Source organism: Natrix helvetica (assembly GCF_964273705.1).
Source record: "Natrix helvetica genome assembly, chromosome: 1".
Taxonomy (NCBI): Eukaryota; Metazoa; Chordata; class Lepidosauria; order Squamata; family Natricidae; genus Natrix; species Natrix helvetica.
The window spans coordinates 310,141,239-310,159,246 of NC_138548.1; the positions used below are offsets into that span (position 1 = coordinate 310,141,239).

The following is an 18,008-nucleotide window of genomic DNA, read 5'->3' on the forward strand; positions in this document are numbered from 1 at the left end:
TTTAACCTACGGGGAGTATAAGCTGCTTAGCTAGTTCTTTTTAAAATGAAGTAGTATGGAAGTCCTTATTAAATATGTAAACAAATGTTTAGATGCAATTGCCTACCTTTCTTGACAATGAAGAGCTATGAAGTCTGATTCAGCTGTGTGATGCAATATTCTGTCACAGCTTGCCAAATCTGAAAAGGCAAAGGGCAGCCAGCAAACCAGAAAAACAATTATAACCTAGTAAGACAGAAAAAGAGAATACTATATATCCAAACCCTGTCTCTCCAAAAGGAGCCTAAACTCATAATCGATTCAAAAAATCTAGCAAATTTTCAATGTAGAAAAAAAATCCTGTAGTGGGAAGAGCTAGAAGGTTTTGCTATTTGAACATTTTTGCCTAGACAATATAGCTGTGCCTTGGACCTTACCACTCATTCTTTTGGAAAATATTTTTTAAAAAATGTTAAAAGGAAATGGCTGATATGAAAAACTATAGGATTAAACACCCTTTCCCCACCTTCCTTCTATCCTTACTGCAGCTAACTTAGAAATATAGTATTAAAAATTCAGAATATGAAAGATACAGAATTCCATGTAATGGAATGATCCTAAAACTTACTCTGATAAAATGGGTTACAGGTGCAGGAGAACAATATTCTAAGCTACTCTAACCTAGTATTTAAATCTCAATGTCAAGGTTTCAACTGATGAACCCAAACAAGTCAGCACTCCGAGACAATCAGATTTCTCTAAGAACTATTCCATTGTGTACAATAATAAAGAAGTTCACCTTGGGCGTGAGACTCAATGACCAAGAACCCAAAGCTATCTAATAAAAAGATCCCACACCTACCCTGTGTCCACATGCCTTGTCAAGTACACTATCCATGTTCTATGGATCAGCCTCAATTAGTTTGCTTGCATCCATGCATGTACTATCACTTATTTGGATTGGTGACATCTTGCCAGTCCCATCCCTTTATCCTTACGTTTCCTTTCAATAACCTGTATAAAGCCATTTGATTCATATGTGTATTCAAAATGTCTCAAATGGAATCATATACCATACAAAGGCAACCTTTCAGTTACTAATTCAACCAGAATGTCAGGTTCATGAATCCTGTCAGGCCTATGTATTCAGTGACTCATCACTAAAACTTCAACTTCTGTTGCTTTTCTCCTTGATCTGCTTTGACCCGTCAGCACCAGTTGCCTTCTGTTATAGGAGTCCTGATGTACCTGTCATATTTTTAAGACGGATTGCTTCCATTATACCAGACATCCCCTTCTTATCCACCATATCACAATTCTGTCAGTTCAACAAATGTTTTGTTGAAAAAGGATATGCTGAATGTTTTTGGGAAAGCCAGCCAGCCAGTAAGTTGTTTGTGTTCTGGAAATTTCTATGATTTAATTTTATCTCTCCTTCCAAATGACTTCAGAGAAATGTCTTTGTTTCCCGACTACAGACTAAAAATTTATATATGTGCACGCACAGTATGAATAAACAATAAAATAATGCATGCAACTACCAAAGGAGGAAATGCCAAAGAGGCAGACAACGTAGCCATAGATAGCAATAGAGAGACACAGTTGCCAAGGAAAAATTGCAAATTGTCCAGCCCAAAAAGCAATAGGACAGGTCCTTCAAACTGAACAACCAAGAAACTCTATAATTAAATAGGTTCTTTGGTTGATCTCCTGGGGAGAGAGATTAGAAATATTCCTGGCCTCGGAACAATCAGAGTCATGCCACCCAGCAAAGGCAGCTTAAACAGCATACTTAAAAATGAAGTCTTGTTTCCAAATGCTGTGCTATGGAGCAGAGAGTAAAACCTATCAGTGCCATCAGTGATGCCCATATAATCCACACTCCGCCTCCTCAATAGAGGCTGTTGTTGTGTCAGCCAAGCATTGCATCAGCTCCAATTTAAGCAGGCTAAGGCAAAGTGGATTTCTGTCTAAGTTCCCTTGCTACCACCCATGTCCCTTTGGAATTCTGCATCAGCTACTGACTTGTGCAAGATGATGCAATCAGCTACAGCCTTCTGCCTATAACATCAAGAGATCACCAACACTCAGCAATTCCCCTGGCTTTCTGATGTCTTCCTAGTGTATGTACCAACGGATGCGGAGGCAGAAAACTAAGGGCACTCTAAGTTGATTTTGCTTTTAAAAATTCATGCACAGTATTGAATTGACATTAATAAAAGCCTAGATGGTGTGTGTCTGTGTCTGTGTGTGTTTATATTTATTTATATATCAAATTTGGAGACCACTCATCTCACTCACAGAGTGAGTATATGTAAACAAATATATAAAATCTAGGGCTTTATTAATATCACTTATTACAATATAGAGTTGATATTATTTAGTACAAAAACATATTTTGCTGCATAACAGGAAAAAGACTAGCTGATCTTTCTCAATTATGAGAATACACTACATCATAGACATACCATGTCAGCATTCCATCTCCTACAGTGCCCCAAAAGATGCACCTAGAAAACTTGCAGATAGAAGAATGACAGCTCTCCTCTTCCATTATTGGTCTTGTACTCCTACCATGTTTTGATAGGTTGTTCCTATGCCTGGAGGTTGTTATTGATAAAACTGTCCTTTACGAATTTGTCTAGCCCTCTTCTGAAGCCATTTAACCTATCAACCAATGCATCTTGTGCAAGCACATTGCACATGTTAACCTCTATCATATGTTCTTGTGTCTTTTCTCTAAAAATCAGCTCCAATCACTTATTCTTATTCTCATACGGAACATAAATTCAAGTCCCCAGATCATCTTGGTTGCCCTTTTCTGCCATTTCTCTAGCTGCACGATTTCTTTCTCAGATGTGGCTGCACAATAAGTTTGGATTGGGCCATTGTACTATCAGCTGAACTACTGTGTCTCATCCCTTTTCTGATGACCTAGCAGAAAATTTGCTTTCTAAATCACTGTTGCATACTGCACAGATTGATTTCACTTAACCATCTACAACTACCACAAGATCTTAATCTTGGTTAGCCATTGACAGTCCAGTCCCCATCATTTTATAAGTGAAGCATGGATTCCTAGCTTCAATAGATATGACACTTCTTGACACTGAATTGCACTTGCAATTTAGTAACCTTGTCACCAAGTAAGAAGAGATTCCTTTGGAGCTCTTCATGGTTCATTTGTGCTTTTTTCTACTTAAAATAATTAAATCATTTAACAGAACAGAATTAATAGAATAACAGAGTCAGAAAGGACCTTGGATGTTAACTAGCCCAAAACAGATTCTTAGGAGAATTCACTTATCTTCTTAAATTGTGAAAATTGTCAATCTAATCCTATGCTTTGTTTTCTATTCTAGAAAACAACTAGTCATCAGACCATCTCCCCTGCTATCCCATGACTGCTCAGATTATTCAACAGTTTTTGATAAAGTAATAAAGCACATCACCTTCACCCATATTCTTTTTAACACATTTAAAGAACTCAAGCAAGTTAATGAGACAGCACCCTCAACATGCCCTAGCTGCGTTCATTGCTTCTCCCTCAGCAAGTCAAAGACCTCTGTATGTTTTACATTTTTATTTCTGTTTTTTGCCAGTGTGTTTAGAAATATTTAAGCTAATTTAGTTGTAGTTTCTAGAATCCACTTGGATTTATTTTTATACATTAGAGTTACACTGGCTACTTTCCAATCCTGAGACACAATGCAAGATTTTAAGAACATATTTTTGCCATGCTGTACATTATCAATGTCATTTTTTTAGTTCCTTACGGTCTTATGGAATGATGCTATCTAGATTTTGGAATATTTTTATTTTGAATTTTTCAATGTGTTCTAGAAAACTTTCTCTAGTTACACCTGTTTGCCTCAGCTGTCTAGATGGACTATAGTAGACTTAACATATATTGTTCCAATTTCTTCAAATTACAGTGTAAGCAGATTAATGAAATTCTAGCTATAAGAGATTAAGCTATAATTAAATATTAAGCTACATTTAAATTGGAAAGTACATTTAAAAGATCAGTTCCCTTTATATTTTTTTCAATCAAACTTCAGTGAAGTATGTATCTGATTTCTTTTTAAAATTATTTTTATTATACATTTTCCTTTGTTATACATAACATTTTCATTTCTATATTAAATCTCTTTTTCTTATGCAGATAGATTTTCACACTTATATCACATAAAGACTTGTGAACAAGTTCTCTTATGAAAAAGCACTAGTGACATGATTTCTTATTCCATTTCAGAAGTAGATTATATAGCAAGAAAGGAATGACATATATTTGATCATAATTATAATCTATACACGATAAATTGTTTGCAAAACAGTATTGTATGTGCAATGAGAAATTTCATATTTATATTTTTAAAAGAGCCAATTTTGAAAACGATGGCATACATTGCAACAGAGTGAAAAATTATTGATTTAAATAAATTAGTTCATCCTTTTTTTAAAAAAAAAGAATTGGGGAAGAAAACAGATGTGAGTAACTTACCATTAAGCCAAAATATATTTTAATAATATGTTTATTCCTATACAATTACCACCCACCTTAAACTTAGGGGATAGTTTATCAGAACTTATTAAATTATAGTTTACAAAGTGTTGGCTCCTTTCCATGTCCTCTTCTCACCTCATTAGCAACCAAGACTTTTATAAAAGCAAATGACGTGTTATAATGTGTATATACTGATGTAATTAATCCTTAAGAGAGCAGGGAGCTTCTGTTTTCAGATGAATCATAATTAATGGAAGGAGATGAAACTGTTTTAATCACCCTGCCGAGGATGAAATAACCCAGATACATACAGCAGAATATGGGACCATACAGCCATAGAAGGAAATGTATATCCCAAATAGCTTAGAAACAGGACACACCAAGATAGATGAGCTAAAAGTGCTTAATTTTAAATGAAAACATAGGTAGGGAATTGTAAATACCTGGTGGAATGAAGAGGGCCAGCTAAGTCTTGATACCAATTATTTTTAGATTATACCAGATACAAAAAGGCTTATTGAGAACTCCATCCAAAGGAATCCAGACCCTATGACAGCAAAACAGGGATTTTCAAATTGTGGGTCCAAGCTTTTGGGGAATTATGTGCAAATCTGAGAAGCATCACACATTTGGGGGCATGCCCATACAAAGCTGGATTGCTGTTAAAACCTGGTTCTGTTCTGTCCAGCCCTGGAGGCAAAAGCCCCCTGCTCTCTTTAGGGAGACTGTCGATTTGTTTTAATAATTTTAGAGTTTCCAATTTATCCGAATTTATCCAATTTATTTAGAATTATTCAAAAACTACCTCACAGGAGCCACAACTAGTGCTTGGACCAAAGACTGAGGGAACTGGGAGCCAAGAGGGAAAGGAGGATACTTAAGAAAAATCCCTCAGTCTCTGGACCAATCAGGCTGTGACAAACCCTGCTGTAGCCCCTCCCACCGAAGCCACAGGAAAAAGCAGATCTCTTATTATCAATTAATGAAAATGTCATAATACTAGGAAAGTCATGTATAATCAACAAGATTAAAAATCTAACAACGAGTTATATGGCTTAACTGTTGAAGTAATTACTAATCTTTTTACAAAAGAAGTAATCTTTACAATGCTATTTAGAATCTAGGCATTCATACCAGGCACTCTGGGAACATTCCATTATTAATATATCTGCTGCTATTTAATTAGTTTTTGTAGCGATTATTTAATTATTGCAATACTTAATGGTTGGGGGGTGTTTTTACTGTTGTGAGGCACATAAGATGGTTTACTGTATAAATCTAATAAATTAATACATGATATAATTTATAAATCTCAGCAAAAAAATTATTTACATTTCAAATTCTGCCATAAACTATGTTCTTAGAGAATGGAAATAATGATTCTAGTTAATCAGATCTGTCTTATGCTTAATATTCTATTATTCTATACCTTAACTCATAAATCTATATGCATTACTTCAGTGATAGAACAAGATAGGAAATAGTTAATAAACCAATTGGTCCTTCAAATATAATTTTGAAGAAGTTTTTTTGAAATATGCAGGAACATGAATGCAGGATCTCTTTAAAAGTGCATCATTAAAGCAGCTGTTTTTTTTTGTTAATGCGGAAACTGAAAAAGATACTATATAGCTCTTTTAAAGAGGTATTGTGCTCCCACATCTTCAAAGAAATTCTCAACATCTTTCAAAGCCTACATAGTTCTAAAATGCATCAATTTTACAGACAGGCATAAATGTTAACATGTTATTTTAGATCACATAGTGAACAATTTGATCACCACTAAGACAACTTGTTAGCTTGGTCTTTATTACTCGATCACGTGGTATGAACTCTGAGGCTTATACATCATCATTAATATAGTAATGACTAATTCATCTTTAATACATGTTCTAAATAGAAGTGGTCAGCAAGTATAAAACTGCTTAATTGTCACAGGCTGAAGTTAGTAAGGCAGCAAGTGTAATTCAGGATGGGAATTATTACCTATAAATGCCTACATGAGATGCGTAGTGTTGGGCACAATAAATGTGAAGGATCACCTTACTTCTATTGCTTCTACCATTAAATAAAGCAGAAGGGAGTTTTCATCAATCAAATATTGTCATGAGATTCAGGAAGTATGCCTGTTCTGTAGCTGCACTAGTCCCCTGGAATACAGCTTGAGGTTTGGCTAGCCCTGACTACTCACTTATCAGAAAGCTTGAAGACCTGCTGTTTTTCCATGTCTGAAGACAAGGAGAGTAACTCAGCCGATGCTACTGGTCAATGGTATTTTCAGGAGCCACTTTGTGCTAGTTGGGGAAGGGGAATGTAGCTATCATTCCTATGCAACTTAAGAATGGGAGGAGGGGAAAGCAGGATTTAAACTTGCATTATGCCTGTCCGTATATGCCTGGACTCTTTATTTTGGCAGAAGTTTATCTTTGTTTCATTTAGGTTTCTGTGTCTATAATAAAGGAATGTGATATGTTCAAGTTGAAACCTGTGATTGCACCGAATTCCTTGTAGAATTACTGCAGACATCTGAAGGCAACCTTTATATTTATTTTTTCACTTAGCAATTAGACATGATAAAGCATTAAGATATACTAGATTTTAAAAAGGCAGTAGTATTATGACAGCCCTATATGACTAGACCAAAAGTTATGTAAAAATTCTATGCTTCCAGCCCTGTAACAGTTGGCCTAGCTTTAGAATCCCTAAAAGAAGGAGGCTTAGCCAGTTGATCAACATCAGTCTGTCCTCTATAAATTAGAACATCTTCATGGTTCCATCTGCTGCCTTGCCTTTCTCTTTGGGGATAAAGTTCTTCAGTAAAAGTACAGGTAGTCCTCAACTTACAACAGTTCCTTTAGTGACAGTTCAAAGTTGCAACGACATTGAAAAAAGTGACTTATGACCATTTTTCACACTTATAATTGTTACTGGATCCCCATGGTCATGTGATCAAAATTGGATGCTAGACAACTGATACATATTTATGACAGTTGCAGTGTCCCAGGGTCATGGGACCGGGATGCCCTACGCACGGTCACTCATGCGCTGGTGACGTCCCGCCTGGATTACTGCAACGCTCTCTACATGGGGCTGCCCTTGGGATGCGCCCGGAGACTGCAGTTGGTTCAGAACGCAGCCGCGCGGGCTGTGATGGGGAGTACGAGATACTCCCACGTAACACCTCTCCTGCGCGAGCTGCACTGGCTACCTGTGGTTTTTCGGGTGCGTTTCAAGGTGCTGATTACCATCTTTAAAGCGCTCCATGGCACGGGACCTAGTTACTTGCGGGATCGCATCCTCCCACATACATCCCTGCGGCCAATTCGCTCACACAGGGAGGGACTTCTCCTGGTGCCGTCCACTAGGCAATGCCAACGGGCGACACCAAGGAGTAGGGCCTTCTCTGTGATGGGCCCAACCCTCTGGAATGACCTCCCCCCCGACATTAGAACCACTTCTGACCTCCGCTCCTTCCGGCAAAAATTGAAGACTCACCTGTTCCGATTAGCAGGCCTGGCATAATTACAACTGTCCCTCCTGGCAAATGTATTATTATCTGGTTATTTTAGGGTTTTTTAATCTGTTGTGTCTGTTTTAGGGATTTTAAAAAATTATATTTATTCAGCTTTGTACAGTTCTTTTAATTGCATTTTAACCTCCTCCAAACTGTACATATTTAATTTTTTATTGTATTTTTGTGATATTCTCTATGGACTGTACACCGCCCCGAGTCCCTTCTGGGAGAGGGGGCGGTCTAGAAGCACAAATAAATTGAATTGAAATTGAAAATGTGATCATTTTGCAACCTTCTCACAAGCAAAATCAATGGGGAAGCCAGATACACAACTGTGTTACTAATTTAAAAGTGCAGTGATTCACTTAACAACTGTGGCAAGAGAGGTTGTAAAATGAGGCAGAATTCACTTAACAAATGTTTGCGAAACATTAGCAACAGAAATTTGGGGCTCAATTGTGGCCGTAGGTTGAGGACTACCTGTATAACAGTTTGCCTAATATTCAAAGACAAATCCTAGATGCTCTGCATCAGATCATTCTCACTTAAATTCATATTTGAAATCCAAAATCTGCTTCAAAAAAGTAATACATCATTGGTTATTTGGAATTCTTTTTCTTGGTCTTTTATTCTTTTTATACATTTTGAATATACCTTTTATATCTTGAATGTTAACTGTATTTTTTCAAAACCAGACTTCATATTAAACCCAACTCACATGTAAAGAAAGTTCACCCTTTCTATTCCACCAGAACAGCTGGCAAGGAAAGACTCAGAGAGGGACCATGTTGGGGAAGTAGAAGTGTGATTCATCTTTTTCACAATGGTGGTTTGTCCCCTCTCCCACCTATTCCGTCTGTCATGCGTGGGGTTGAATCCACACCTCTCCCCCCAATCCTTACTGCCAGACACAAACTGTGGCTGCTTTTCTTAGCTATTGACAGTTATCAATATTGTCATAAAGGAGGGTGGAAGGAGGCGAGTGAGGAAGTGAGGGAGGCATATAATGGCCCTTCATCTCAGCTATGTTATACAATGAGGCGAAAAGATAGGAGATAGATAGGTGGATCTGGGAAGTTGAAAGGAAGGCAGCCGCTTGCCTTGGAAGAACTGAGATGGGGGGATGACGTAGATCATGGCAATCCTTATCTAAGTTCTGCTTGGAATTTGCTTAACAGCAGCAACAGGAACTCTGGAACTGCTGTCACTAAACAAGAGAGTTATGTGATATTTTGCCTGACAACCACTTTGCTTAGCAATGGAATTGCCTATGCCAATTAAGATTGTTAAGTGAAGACTGCATGTAATTAACTTTGGATAGATCCTCATCCCTAACTTTTGATCACTTATGAATCCTGGGAGATGTGATTTCTTCCAATCTTAAAATATGACTATTCATTTATTACTACACTCTAATTTCTAGTTTAAAACAAGTTATACTTCCAGATTGTTGTAAAGATTTGAAGAGAGTAAGAATAAATATATACAATCCTATTTTTAGTTTCATTATTTCATCTGAATTACTAAAGCAAGGCCATATTCTTCTGATATATAAGTGACAGAGGGTAATATTATCCTTGTAGATTGTCCTCAGATAGGATTACAAATAGATTAGACACACTGACTTTATTATCCATTCTGAATCCAGATTAACATCTATTGGAAGTAGACTGGCATGCATAATTCATGAACACACAGAGCTATAGCTTGAGATCTGCATCCTTTCTACCCATACTGGGTATCAACATTAAATTAAAATCAAATAATAAAAGCAGCAACAATATATTTTTCATTATCTCAAGTCCAGTAATCAGAGCTGTAGTTAATCCCTTCTTATCTTCTGAATATAAGCTTCCTAGAATTTGGCAATTAAGTTTTATTAGCTTTAATTAGATATAAAGAATAGTCAGCAAAATTGATTTTCTCATAGCCTCTCCAAATTCAGGGTTAGTCTTTAAAGCTATCAAAATCCATGCAGAATCTGTCCTTTCAAACAGTACGTGCATGTGTATGTGATCCAGAATAATTCCATACACAGAATTCATAACCCCCAACTAATAACATTTCTAATCACATAATATTATTACACCAGGTCAGAATAAAACATTACGAGTATTCATTGTTCAATGTCTGCTACAACAGGCATTTATGATATATTCTCAAGATTTGTGGTGCCAAAAAATACACATTCAAAATGACATTTCTTATTTTATGTCACAGACAACCATATTACATACTCACTGGAGAAAAATATATTTAAGTGTTTTAACTATCACATTTGTTAATAAAACCACTCTGGCTAACAGAACAAAGGTTAAAATTTGCCAGCTTGTTTCCTACGCCCATGATTGATGTATAAAAATAGACTAAATATTGCATGTTCATTTTCAAAACAAATACAACATAAATTAATTGTATTCTATTCAATTTTTAGCATGTTTAATTGAACAGACAATTTGTACAGGTTTCTAACTCAGTCTCCACTGACATACTGTATAAATGGGAGCAACATAAAAGAACACAATAACAATCTAAAGAGCTAAAGGGATATGAGAACACTAACTACCGGTAGGAAGATAGTTTTGAAGATTAAGCAGCTAGTCCTCATTTAGACCATTTGTTTAACAACTGAAGTTGCGACAGAGTTGTAAAAAGTGATTTATGACAGGTAATGTCAGGAGTACTTCCCTCAATAACCAAGAAAGAAAACTTCTAACTCCATTGTTCATAGAATTAAAATACTTTTACTGGTTATGAAAAGATGGCAGCGAAAGTAAAGTAAGATCTAAGTCAGAAAAGCGTGAACAGATACATATCAAATGATAACCCAGCCCCCTCCCTCCAATGACCCCACTTCAGTGTCCAATCTGCAACTCCCTTAGGTGTCATGTGGGGTGCATCTCCAAAAGGCATCATCATGTTGGTATGCAGGATGGTTGGCCTTGACCAACTCCAAACACCAGCCACCAGCATGCACAGAAGATGGTGAGAAGAAAACTCCCTTTTTCATATCACTGCTGTACCATTTATTCCCATCCCAAATACCATGTCCCCACCCTCCCCGTTTCTATGGCAGCCGATAGTAAGTAAGCGAAGCAGAGGCTGACAGGTCCTCACTTATAACCACTGCAGCATCTCTGCAGCCATATGATCACAATGGTTAGCTTAGCAACGTTTACGCATTTGCAATGATCACTGCCTCCCATAATCCCATGATCACCATTTGTGTCTTTCCAGCTTCTGATAAGCAAAATCAATGGGGAAGTTAGCAGGAGGTTGCAAGTCATGGTCATGTAATATCTTGCTTCATAATGATAACCAGGAGTGTTGGAATTGCCATTGCTAAGTAGAAGTTTCATTTAATGATCACATTACTTAATGATCGAGTTGCCAGTCCCAATTAGGGTCATTAAGTGAGAACTAGCCATATGTCCAATTTCTAGTCTTTCCAGGGAAAAGCAACAAGCATTATTAAAATACTTCTTACATGGCTAGATTATTGATGTACAAGTACACAATAAAAAACATAAAGGCAGCTAATTTTTAAAAAGGCAACCTCATAGTGATGCTCAGTTAAACTTCAGACCAAGTGAGTATCTAATTCTTCAAATTGCTTTTTAAAAGGGCAGTTATACCTTTTCTCTCATCTCTCATCAAGAGATTCATGGTAATGCTATTGGCTTGTCCCAGAGGCTTCCCATTCCATCCCCGCCATTAAAATGCCTCTCCCATACATAAATGGAGAAAATAACAAACTGCCTTCTTTTTCCTGTAACTAGGTAGTCCTTTTAAAAAATGGGACATTGGATTAAAACCCCTGATCTCTCAGACTTTTTCCACTGCCATCTTACATGAACACCTTTTCCCCCTCTTACTTTAGTTTATTCAAGTCTAGTAATATCAATAGTAACCCTTGTCACCATACCTGTAACCTACTTATTAAAAGTATCAATATTATCTCTCATTTTTTTGGTCATTGTTTTAGCCTTACGTGTATACTTATGAGCATTCTTTCTTGCTAAATGGTAAGAATTTCTAATCACCACAGAACAGATTATTACTGTTCTTATCGATGTAAACTGAATGTGTTGCTAAACTGTGGTAAACAGAATGCAAAAAATAAAAAAGAAGGATGTAAACTCATGAATTATACATATCTGCCTTTAATTTGTAACACAGCAGGAGAGTATTCAACTGGATTCAAAGTTTATAATCAAGTCAATATAGCTAATCTACTTTTAATACATGCCAAGTAAACAAGCATAATATTAAGGCATTGTATGAACCCTTTAATTAAACCAAGCAACCTCCACAAGTACTGAGCTACCATTTCTGCAACTCCTCATCAAGAGACTTGTAAGGGCATTAGGTTGAGTCCTCAAGATCTTAAATTATTTAAACTTCCATTTAAGGGAACAAAGAAACTTTTAAAATTGGATGTTTTTCATCTTAATGTTCATCATGACATTAATATATTGCTTTAATAATGATGCAATGTATTATTAATACACTAATATTGACTATTTTGAGAATCAACAAAAATAGTATCTGAAACAAAGCGAATTTAGAATATTTACCAGTGTGATATTTCTATTACCTAGACAATGTGGCATGATTCAATATATTTATTTGGAACATTATAAAACTGGAGAACTATTCTCCAAGAACAGCAACTAACCACTTCAGGGGCAGAGCACCCCCATTAAAGTGGTAGTCCACACAGGAGTAGAAATAGTCCTATTTAGAATATAAAATACAGGTAGTTCTCAAGTTACTAATGTGATGGACCCTGCCCACTCTATTCATAACCCGAGGATTCATGGGAGTGAATCTCGTACAATAAATGTGATCACTCCCTCCTTATCGAATGTACAGCTCATTAAGTGAACATGAAGTATCTTAGGGTGTGTAAGGCCATAGGGGGCCTAGTAATAGAAAAGGCCACCTACTTCAGACCACCCAAGGCCTCCCCCCGACTCACAGATACCTCATTTTCCCTCCCTTGGGGTCTGCACAATTGCTTCCTCCCCCATCCTGCCACACCTAGTGACTTACCTTATGAAGATCTGTCTCCTCTCCAGCCTGTTTCTTTGCTTGCTTCCTCCTTTCTCTTCAGCAAAGGGCTTGAAGAAGGATTCAGTGATGAAAAATGAGGCATGGAAGGCCAACACGTGACCCTCCAGGACTACTTTCTAGCTTCCAGAGCCCTTTTCAATCCATTTGGCGGCGAAAAATGTGGACTGAAAGTGCACGTGAATGGCTTGAAAAGGGCTCTGAAAAAGAGAAATGAGGCCTGGAGGACCACATATTTCGTCACCAAAACACTTGATGGGGGGATAGATGGGGTGAATATTGCAGAGCTTCTGCAGTCGTTCGTAAGAGCAAACGACTACCGTAGTGCTGCAACATTCGTAATTCTGGGACTTGTTTGTAAACCCTAGGAGGCACTTATCGCATAGCTTTGAACATTCGCTAAGGGAACGCTCATAACCCAGGGGTAATGAAACCATGCAATCGGTGTTCTGCACTGATACGTTAGAAAAAGGCAACTATGAGACACAGTTCAAAAAAGAGATTCAAGAAAGGTGGAGGAAAATATAGGCATTGCATATATATTATTCTTTAATGAACTGTTGCTATGTAGAAAACTAATATTGACACATTTAAATACAAAGGGAGTGAGCAAAATTTATTCTCTGGACAAAATAATCACAGAAGAAATTAGTGAGTAAATGAAACAGCCCATCAGAGTTTACCAACACTTCAGAAACTTCAGTAAGTTAGTGGGCTAACTTACATCAACTCAGATTCTAGAAAGTTACAGTTTTAAAACCAGAAAAGCAATATGGCTACAAATATTGACCACTAATCAAACCACCCACCAACCTCCAAATTCAAAGCAATTGCAGAAGAAGTATATGAGAATCACTGCTTCCAAAACTGGATTTAAATTTTTCATACATTTCACTTTCTTTCAAAATGCAAATACCACAATTTCTTATCAAATTATATTTAGTAACCGACTAGAAAAACAAATAAGTTATATATGCATGTCAATCACATGAAGGAATACGATAAGATTATTTTTGAAAATAAACATTTTCCAAACAGGAATCCAGAACAAGAATATTTTAAATGCTGTTGTCCAAAGCAGTATTAACAATGCAATCTTTTTTTTTAAATGAGTAACTGAAGAAAAATTTAGATATGTTGAGAAATCAGTCTTCAAATTAAGACAAGAGTGTGCAACTTCTGTTGACATAAGGCCACTCCAGACTTTAAGCTTAAAGGTCGGACTTCCAAAATAAGTGAGGCCTGGAGATTGTAGAGAACAGTTTAAGGGGTGACATGATTGTCTTCATTGCTGCAAAGAATAACAAATCCTTTTCGCACTGAACCTATCAAAATTCCAATAAATGCCACCCTAAAGCCTGGACACTTTGCCTCCACTCAGTCAAATGACTGCAAAAAAGACTGCACATTTTTGCATCCATAAACTGAGACAAACCTTAATATATCTAATAAAAACACAAATATTCTAAACATTTTAATATTTTCCTTTATATTAGTCTGCTTAAGCATTTCCACTCATATCAAAATTCTCCAATATTAACACAATCTTTTATGCTGATCATCAATGTTTTATTTATCTCTCTTTCAACTTTATAAACACACAAAGCAGAAAAGAATCCCCACAATGAAGAAAGCATTCAATACAGCATTGCTCTGATTACTTAACAGATTTAACTAAAAACTATTTTTGATTATGATATAGTAGTGCATTACTTAATCAACCCAACAAAAATTCAATTCAAGTTTGCATATGGAGAATATAGCACAAACTAAATGTAAGTAAGTCACACAAATATTTCTCAATATTTATTTGCTACTAGTTGGTAGATTCAAACTAGTAAATTGTATCCATGCACTATTTGTTTAATCAATTTGCAATATTATGCAGCAAATCTCAGTGACAAACTCTTTCTTAATTAAAATGGGTTCTAATTTATCAGCAATATCAATTGTAAGCCAGCACCTTCTTTTACAATCTAATTCCATGTGCATATTTAATTTTTACTTTCTTTTCACTTCTCTTACTTTCAGTAGATTATATTTTAGCTTATATTTACTCCACAGTATCAGGTATAACTCTTATATCTTTTAAGGGGTAGATAAAATAAAATTGTAGAATTTATATAAGATTTCTAAAAAAAAATAGAAATTTGATAAAGAATACACAAAATAGGAATTGTGTATGGCAGTATCCTCCTATAAATTAAGTGTTTTATTGGTTAAAGATTCCCACACAATCTTCTGAGCACCTTACAAATTACTGGTATTGGTTATTGAACTATCAATTTAGATAGATTAGAATATTTGGATTTAAGTCAAAGTAGTGCCATGAAAAGCACATAGTTTCACCTGACTAAATCATAGTTTGCCATCTCAAAACTCCTATTTTCTAGAATAGGGGGATTTCATGATTCAATTTGCCTCCCTGTACACAATGCCACAATTTAATACATTATAAAAAAGCTTCATGCTCATACCACTTCTTCCTTCTTTATAATTTAGCAGAACATAATAGTCTAGAATTACATATAAAACTTAGTTTCTTTGATTAAATTGCTAAGGCAAACTTACTAGAGTCTCTGGTAAATCAGAAGTGAGAGGCAGAAATTACTGATTGAAAAGAAAGAAGAACAGTGGGGGACGGGGGGGGGGATGCTGGGATTACTTAGGCACAAGAAAATATACTTATCAAAATTCTTAGGAAGTTTATTAAATTTAATCTGTTTCTCAGATTAGATAATGGCTTCCAAAAGCAAACTGGTAGGAAAAAAATGCTAGCTAATTTATCTCCTGTCTGGAAACAAGCTGTTTCTTATTGATACAGTATTTTCAATGAATACTTGAATGGAACTTATCTATGTATGTGTTTGGGTACTTTATTTATACGTAAATCAATTTTTAAATTAAATTGTTTGATTATTATTATATGATGATGATGATGTTATTCAACTGCTGATGATTAACAATTAAGTTATAATAAAAACAATTTCATTAAGTCATGAACCTTGCTTTACATGAATATGCTCACTTACTGCTGTTCCATATCACCTCAAGTGATATAGTTAGTAAACCAGCCATCTTTAACTGATTTTGAATTCTATTCTGAATTCCTTTGAATGCAGGCTATTTCTGGCCATTCCAAATTGGAAAACATTGTGATAAAGAGATCTAAAATAGGACTTGTTTACATTCTCTAGCTAGTTCTGATTTTAATATAGCCTTTGTTCTGCACTCTTAAAGATGCTTAGCTTGAATAAATTATACATAGTGATGATGGTTGGTGATTAACCATTCTACTCAGAAGTTGCCAGAAATTAAGATCACTTTAGCAAAGCATTATTACTCAGTGTGATGCTTAAATTAGAAAACTCTTTCTTATATATAGTCAACAACAACTTCCTTTTCAGGGATTCTTGTCTTTCTTCTTTTTAGGTTTCCTGCTTTAAACTTTAAGAAAGATTATCTCCTTCAGATCATTTGATGCTACAAATCAGCCCATCCTGTCCTGAGTGCTATCCAAATATGTGGACCCCAACTGTTACAATTATCAGCTGTGGTTAAAATTTTGAGCATCCATATCTCTGGAGGCTGGGGAAATTATAACACTGTCAAGCAACCACAAGCATTGATAAACAAAGAAACAATCTATTTCCCAATCATATCATCTTAGCCTTACAAGCTTGCACCCTTCAAGCTTACATTAACATATCGTGACATTAGCTTTGCAATTTAAATATAATCAATATAGAGCTCCTATGTTGGTTTCAAGCTGGACCATACAACTAGGACACTCAACAAACAAAACACAATTCCACTTGTTTGAACTGAGATGGCGAGCAATACATTATATTAACAAAACAAATTGGACAACTTCATTAAACAATTCCATGTTCCAAATACTTACACTTGAATCAAAGCTACACACACTGATTGCATCTTCATCCTGGGTACTCTGCTTGCGTTTCTTCTATAAAATTAGAACAATACAAAATAATTCAGTAGCAGAAGACAGAGAAGCATAATATTGCACTATACTGTATGGTACTATAAATATTTTTCAATTAAAGAATATGTTTCTTATTTACAACTACTCATACACTGTGCATGGTCTCAAATTTCTTACTTAGTAAATCAGGAAATATCTACACACATACACGCATTCCTGAAAGGGTTTGGAAAAAGAACATGTAAGAGGATCTTGTGATTAAGTAGCATACATAATTTTAATAAGGTGGGTTGCTGTATAAATTGGATGAATACTTATAACCATCTTGCAACATTCTCCATTTCAAAGAAAATTCCATTAATATTTTAAAACTACAAACTGATTACAAAATTTGAAGTGCAGAAGGCCAGCAATAAATCATAATTGAATAATTACTTACATAGAAAAACCACAGATATGTAAACACTATAAAAATGCCTATCCTATTAGATATTCTTAATTTTGTTTGTCAGCAAAAATAAATAAATCACTAGTAAATAGATTCTTCTCCATTCATTTTTCCACCTCAAAATTTGCTTCAAAATACTGGGGAGAATCTTGACTGGAGAAAGACTGCAAGGGTGAAGAGGCTACAAAGAGGAAACTGCTGTGTGAAAGACATAACATTAGATGTGGCCAGTATATTTACTTCTTATTTACAGTTTCAGATTCCTATAGCGATAAAGTAAACAAACAAAAAATCAAGCATTTGCAGTGAAAGTATAGAAACTATAAACAAGCAACATCTAATAAAATAATGAGAACATACAAATCCAGCCAAGCAATGATGTTGTCTAAACTAAGCTAACAAGTTACCTTTAAGCTTTTCTAGAAGACAACCTTCCAATTGCATATATTAGTCTATTTACCTTTTGTACCAAACATCTGGATACACAACACACACACACACTTATACTATGATTTTCTTGAAGTGCAATGTTAGTTAATTA

The 18,008-nt window shown here is 35.6% G+C and overlaps 1 protein-coding gene across 2 annotated transcripts in view; it reads right to left on the bottom strand.

Annotated features, from left to right (window-relative positions):
• Positions 1 to 18,008, bottom strand: part of ARHGEF3 (Rho guanine nucleotide exchange factor 3) — a 148,898-nt gene that overhangs the window by 72,164 nt on the left and 58,726 nt on the right. For both annotated transcript variants that reach the window (XM_081939872.1, XM_081939871.1), the window contains one exon: positions 16,978 to 17,040. In XM_081939872.1, the coding sequence (XP_081795998.1) occupies positions 16,978 to 17,040 (63 nt within the window). The remainder of the gene's footprint in view (positions 1 to 16,977; positions 17,041 to 18,008) is intronic.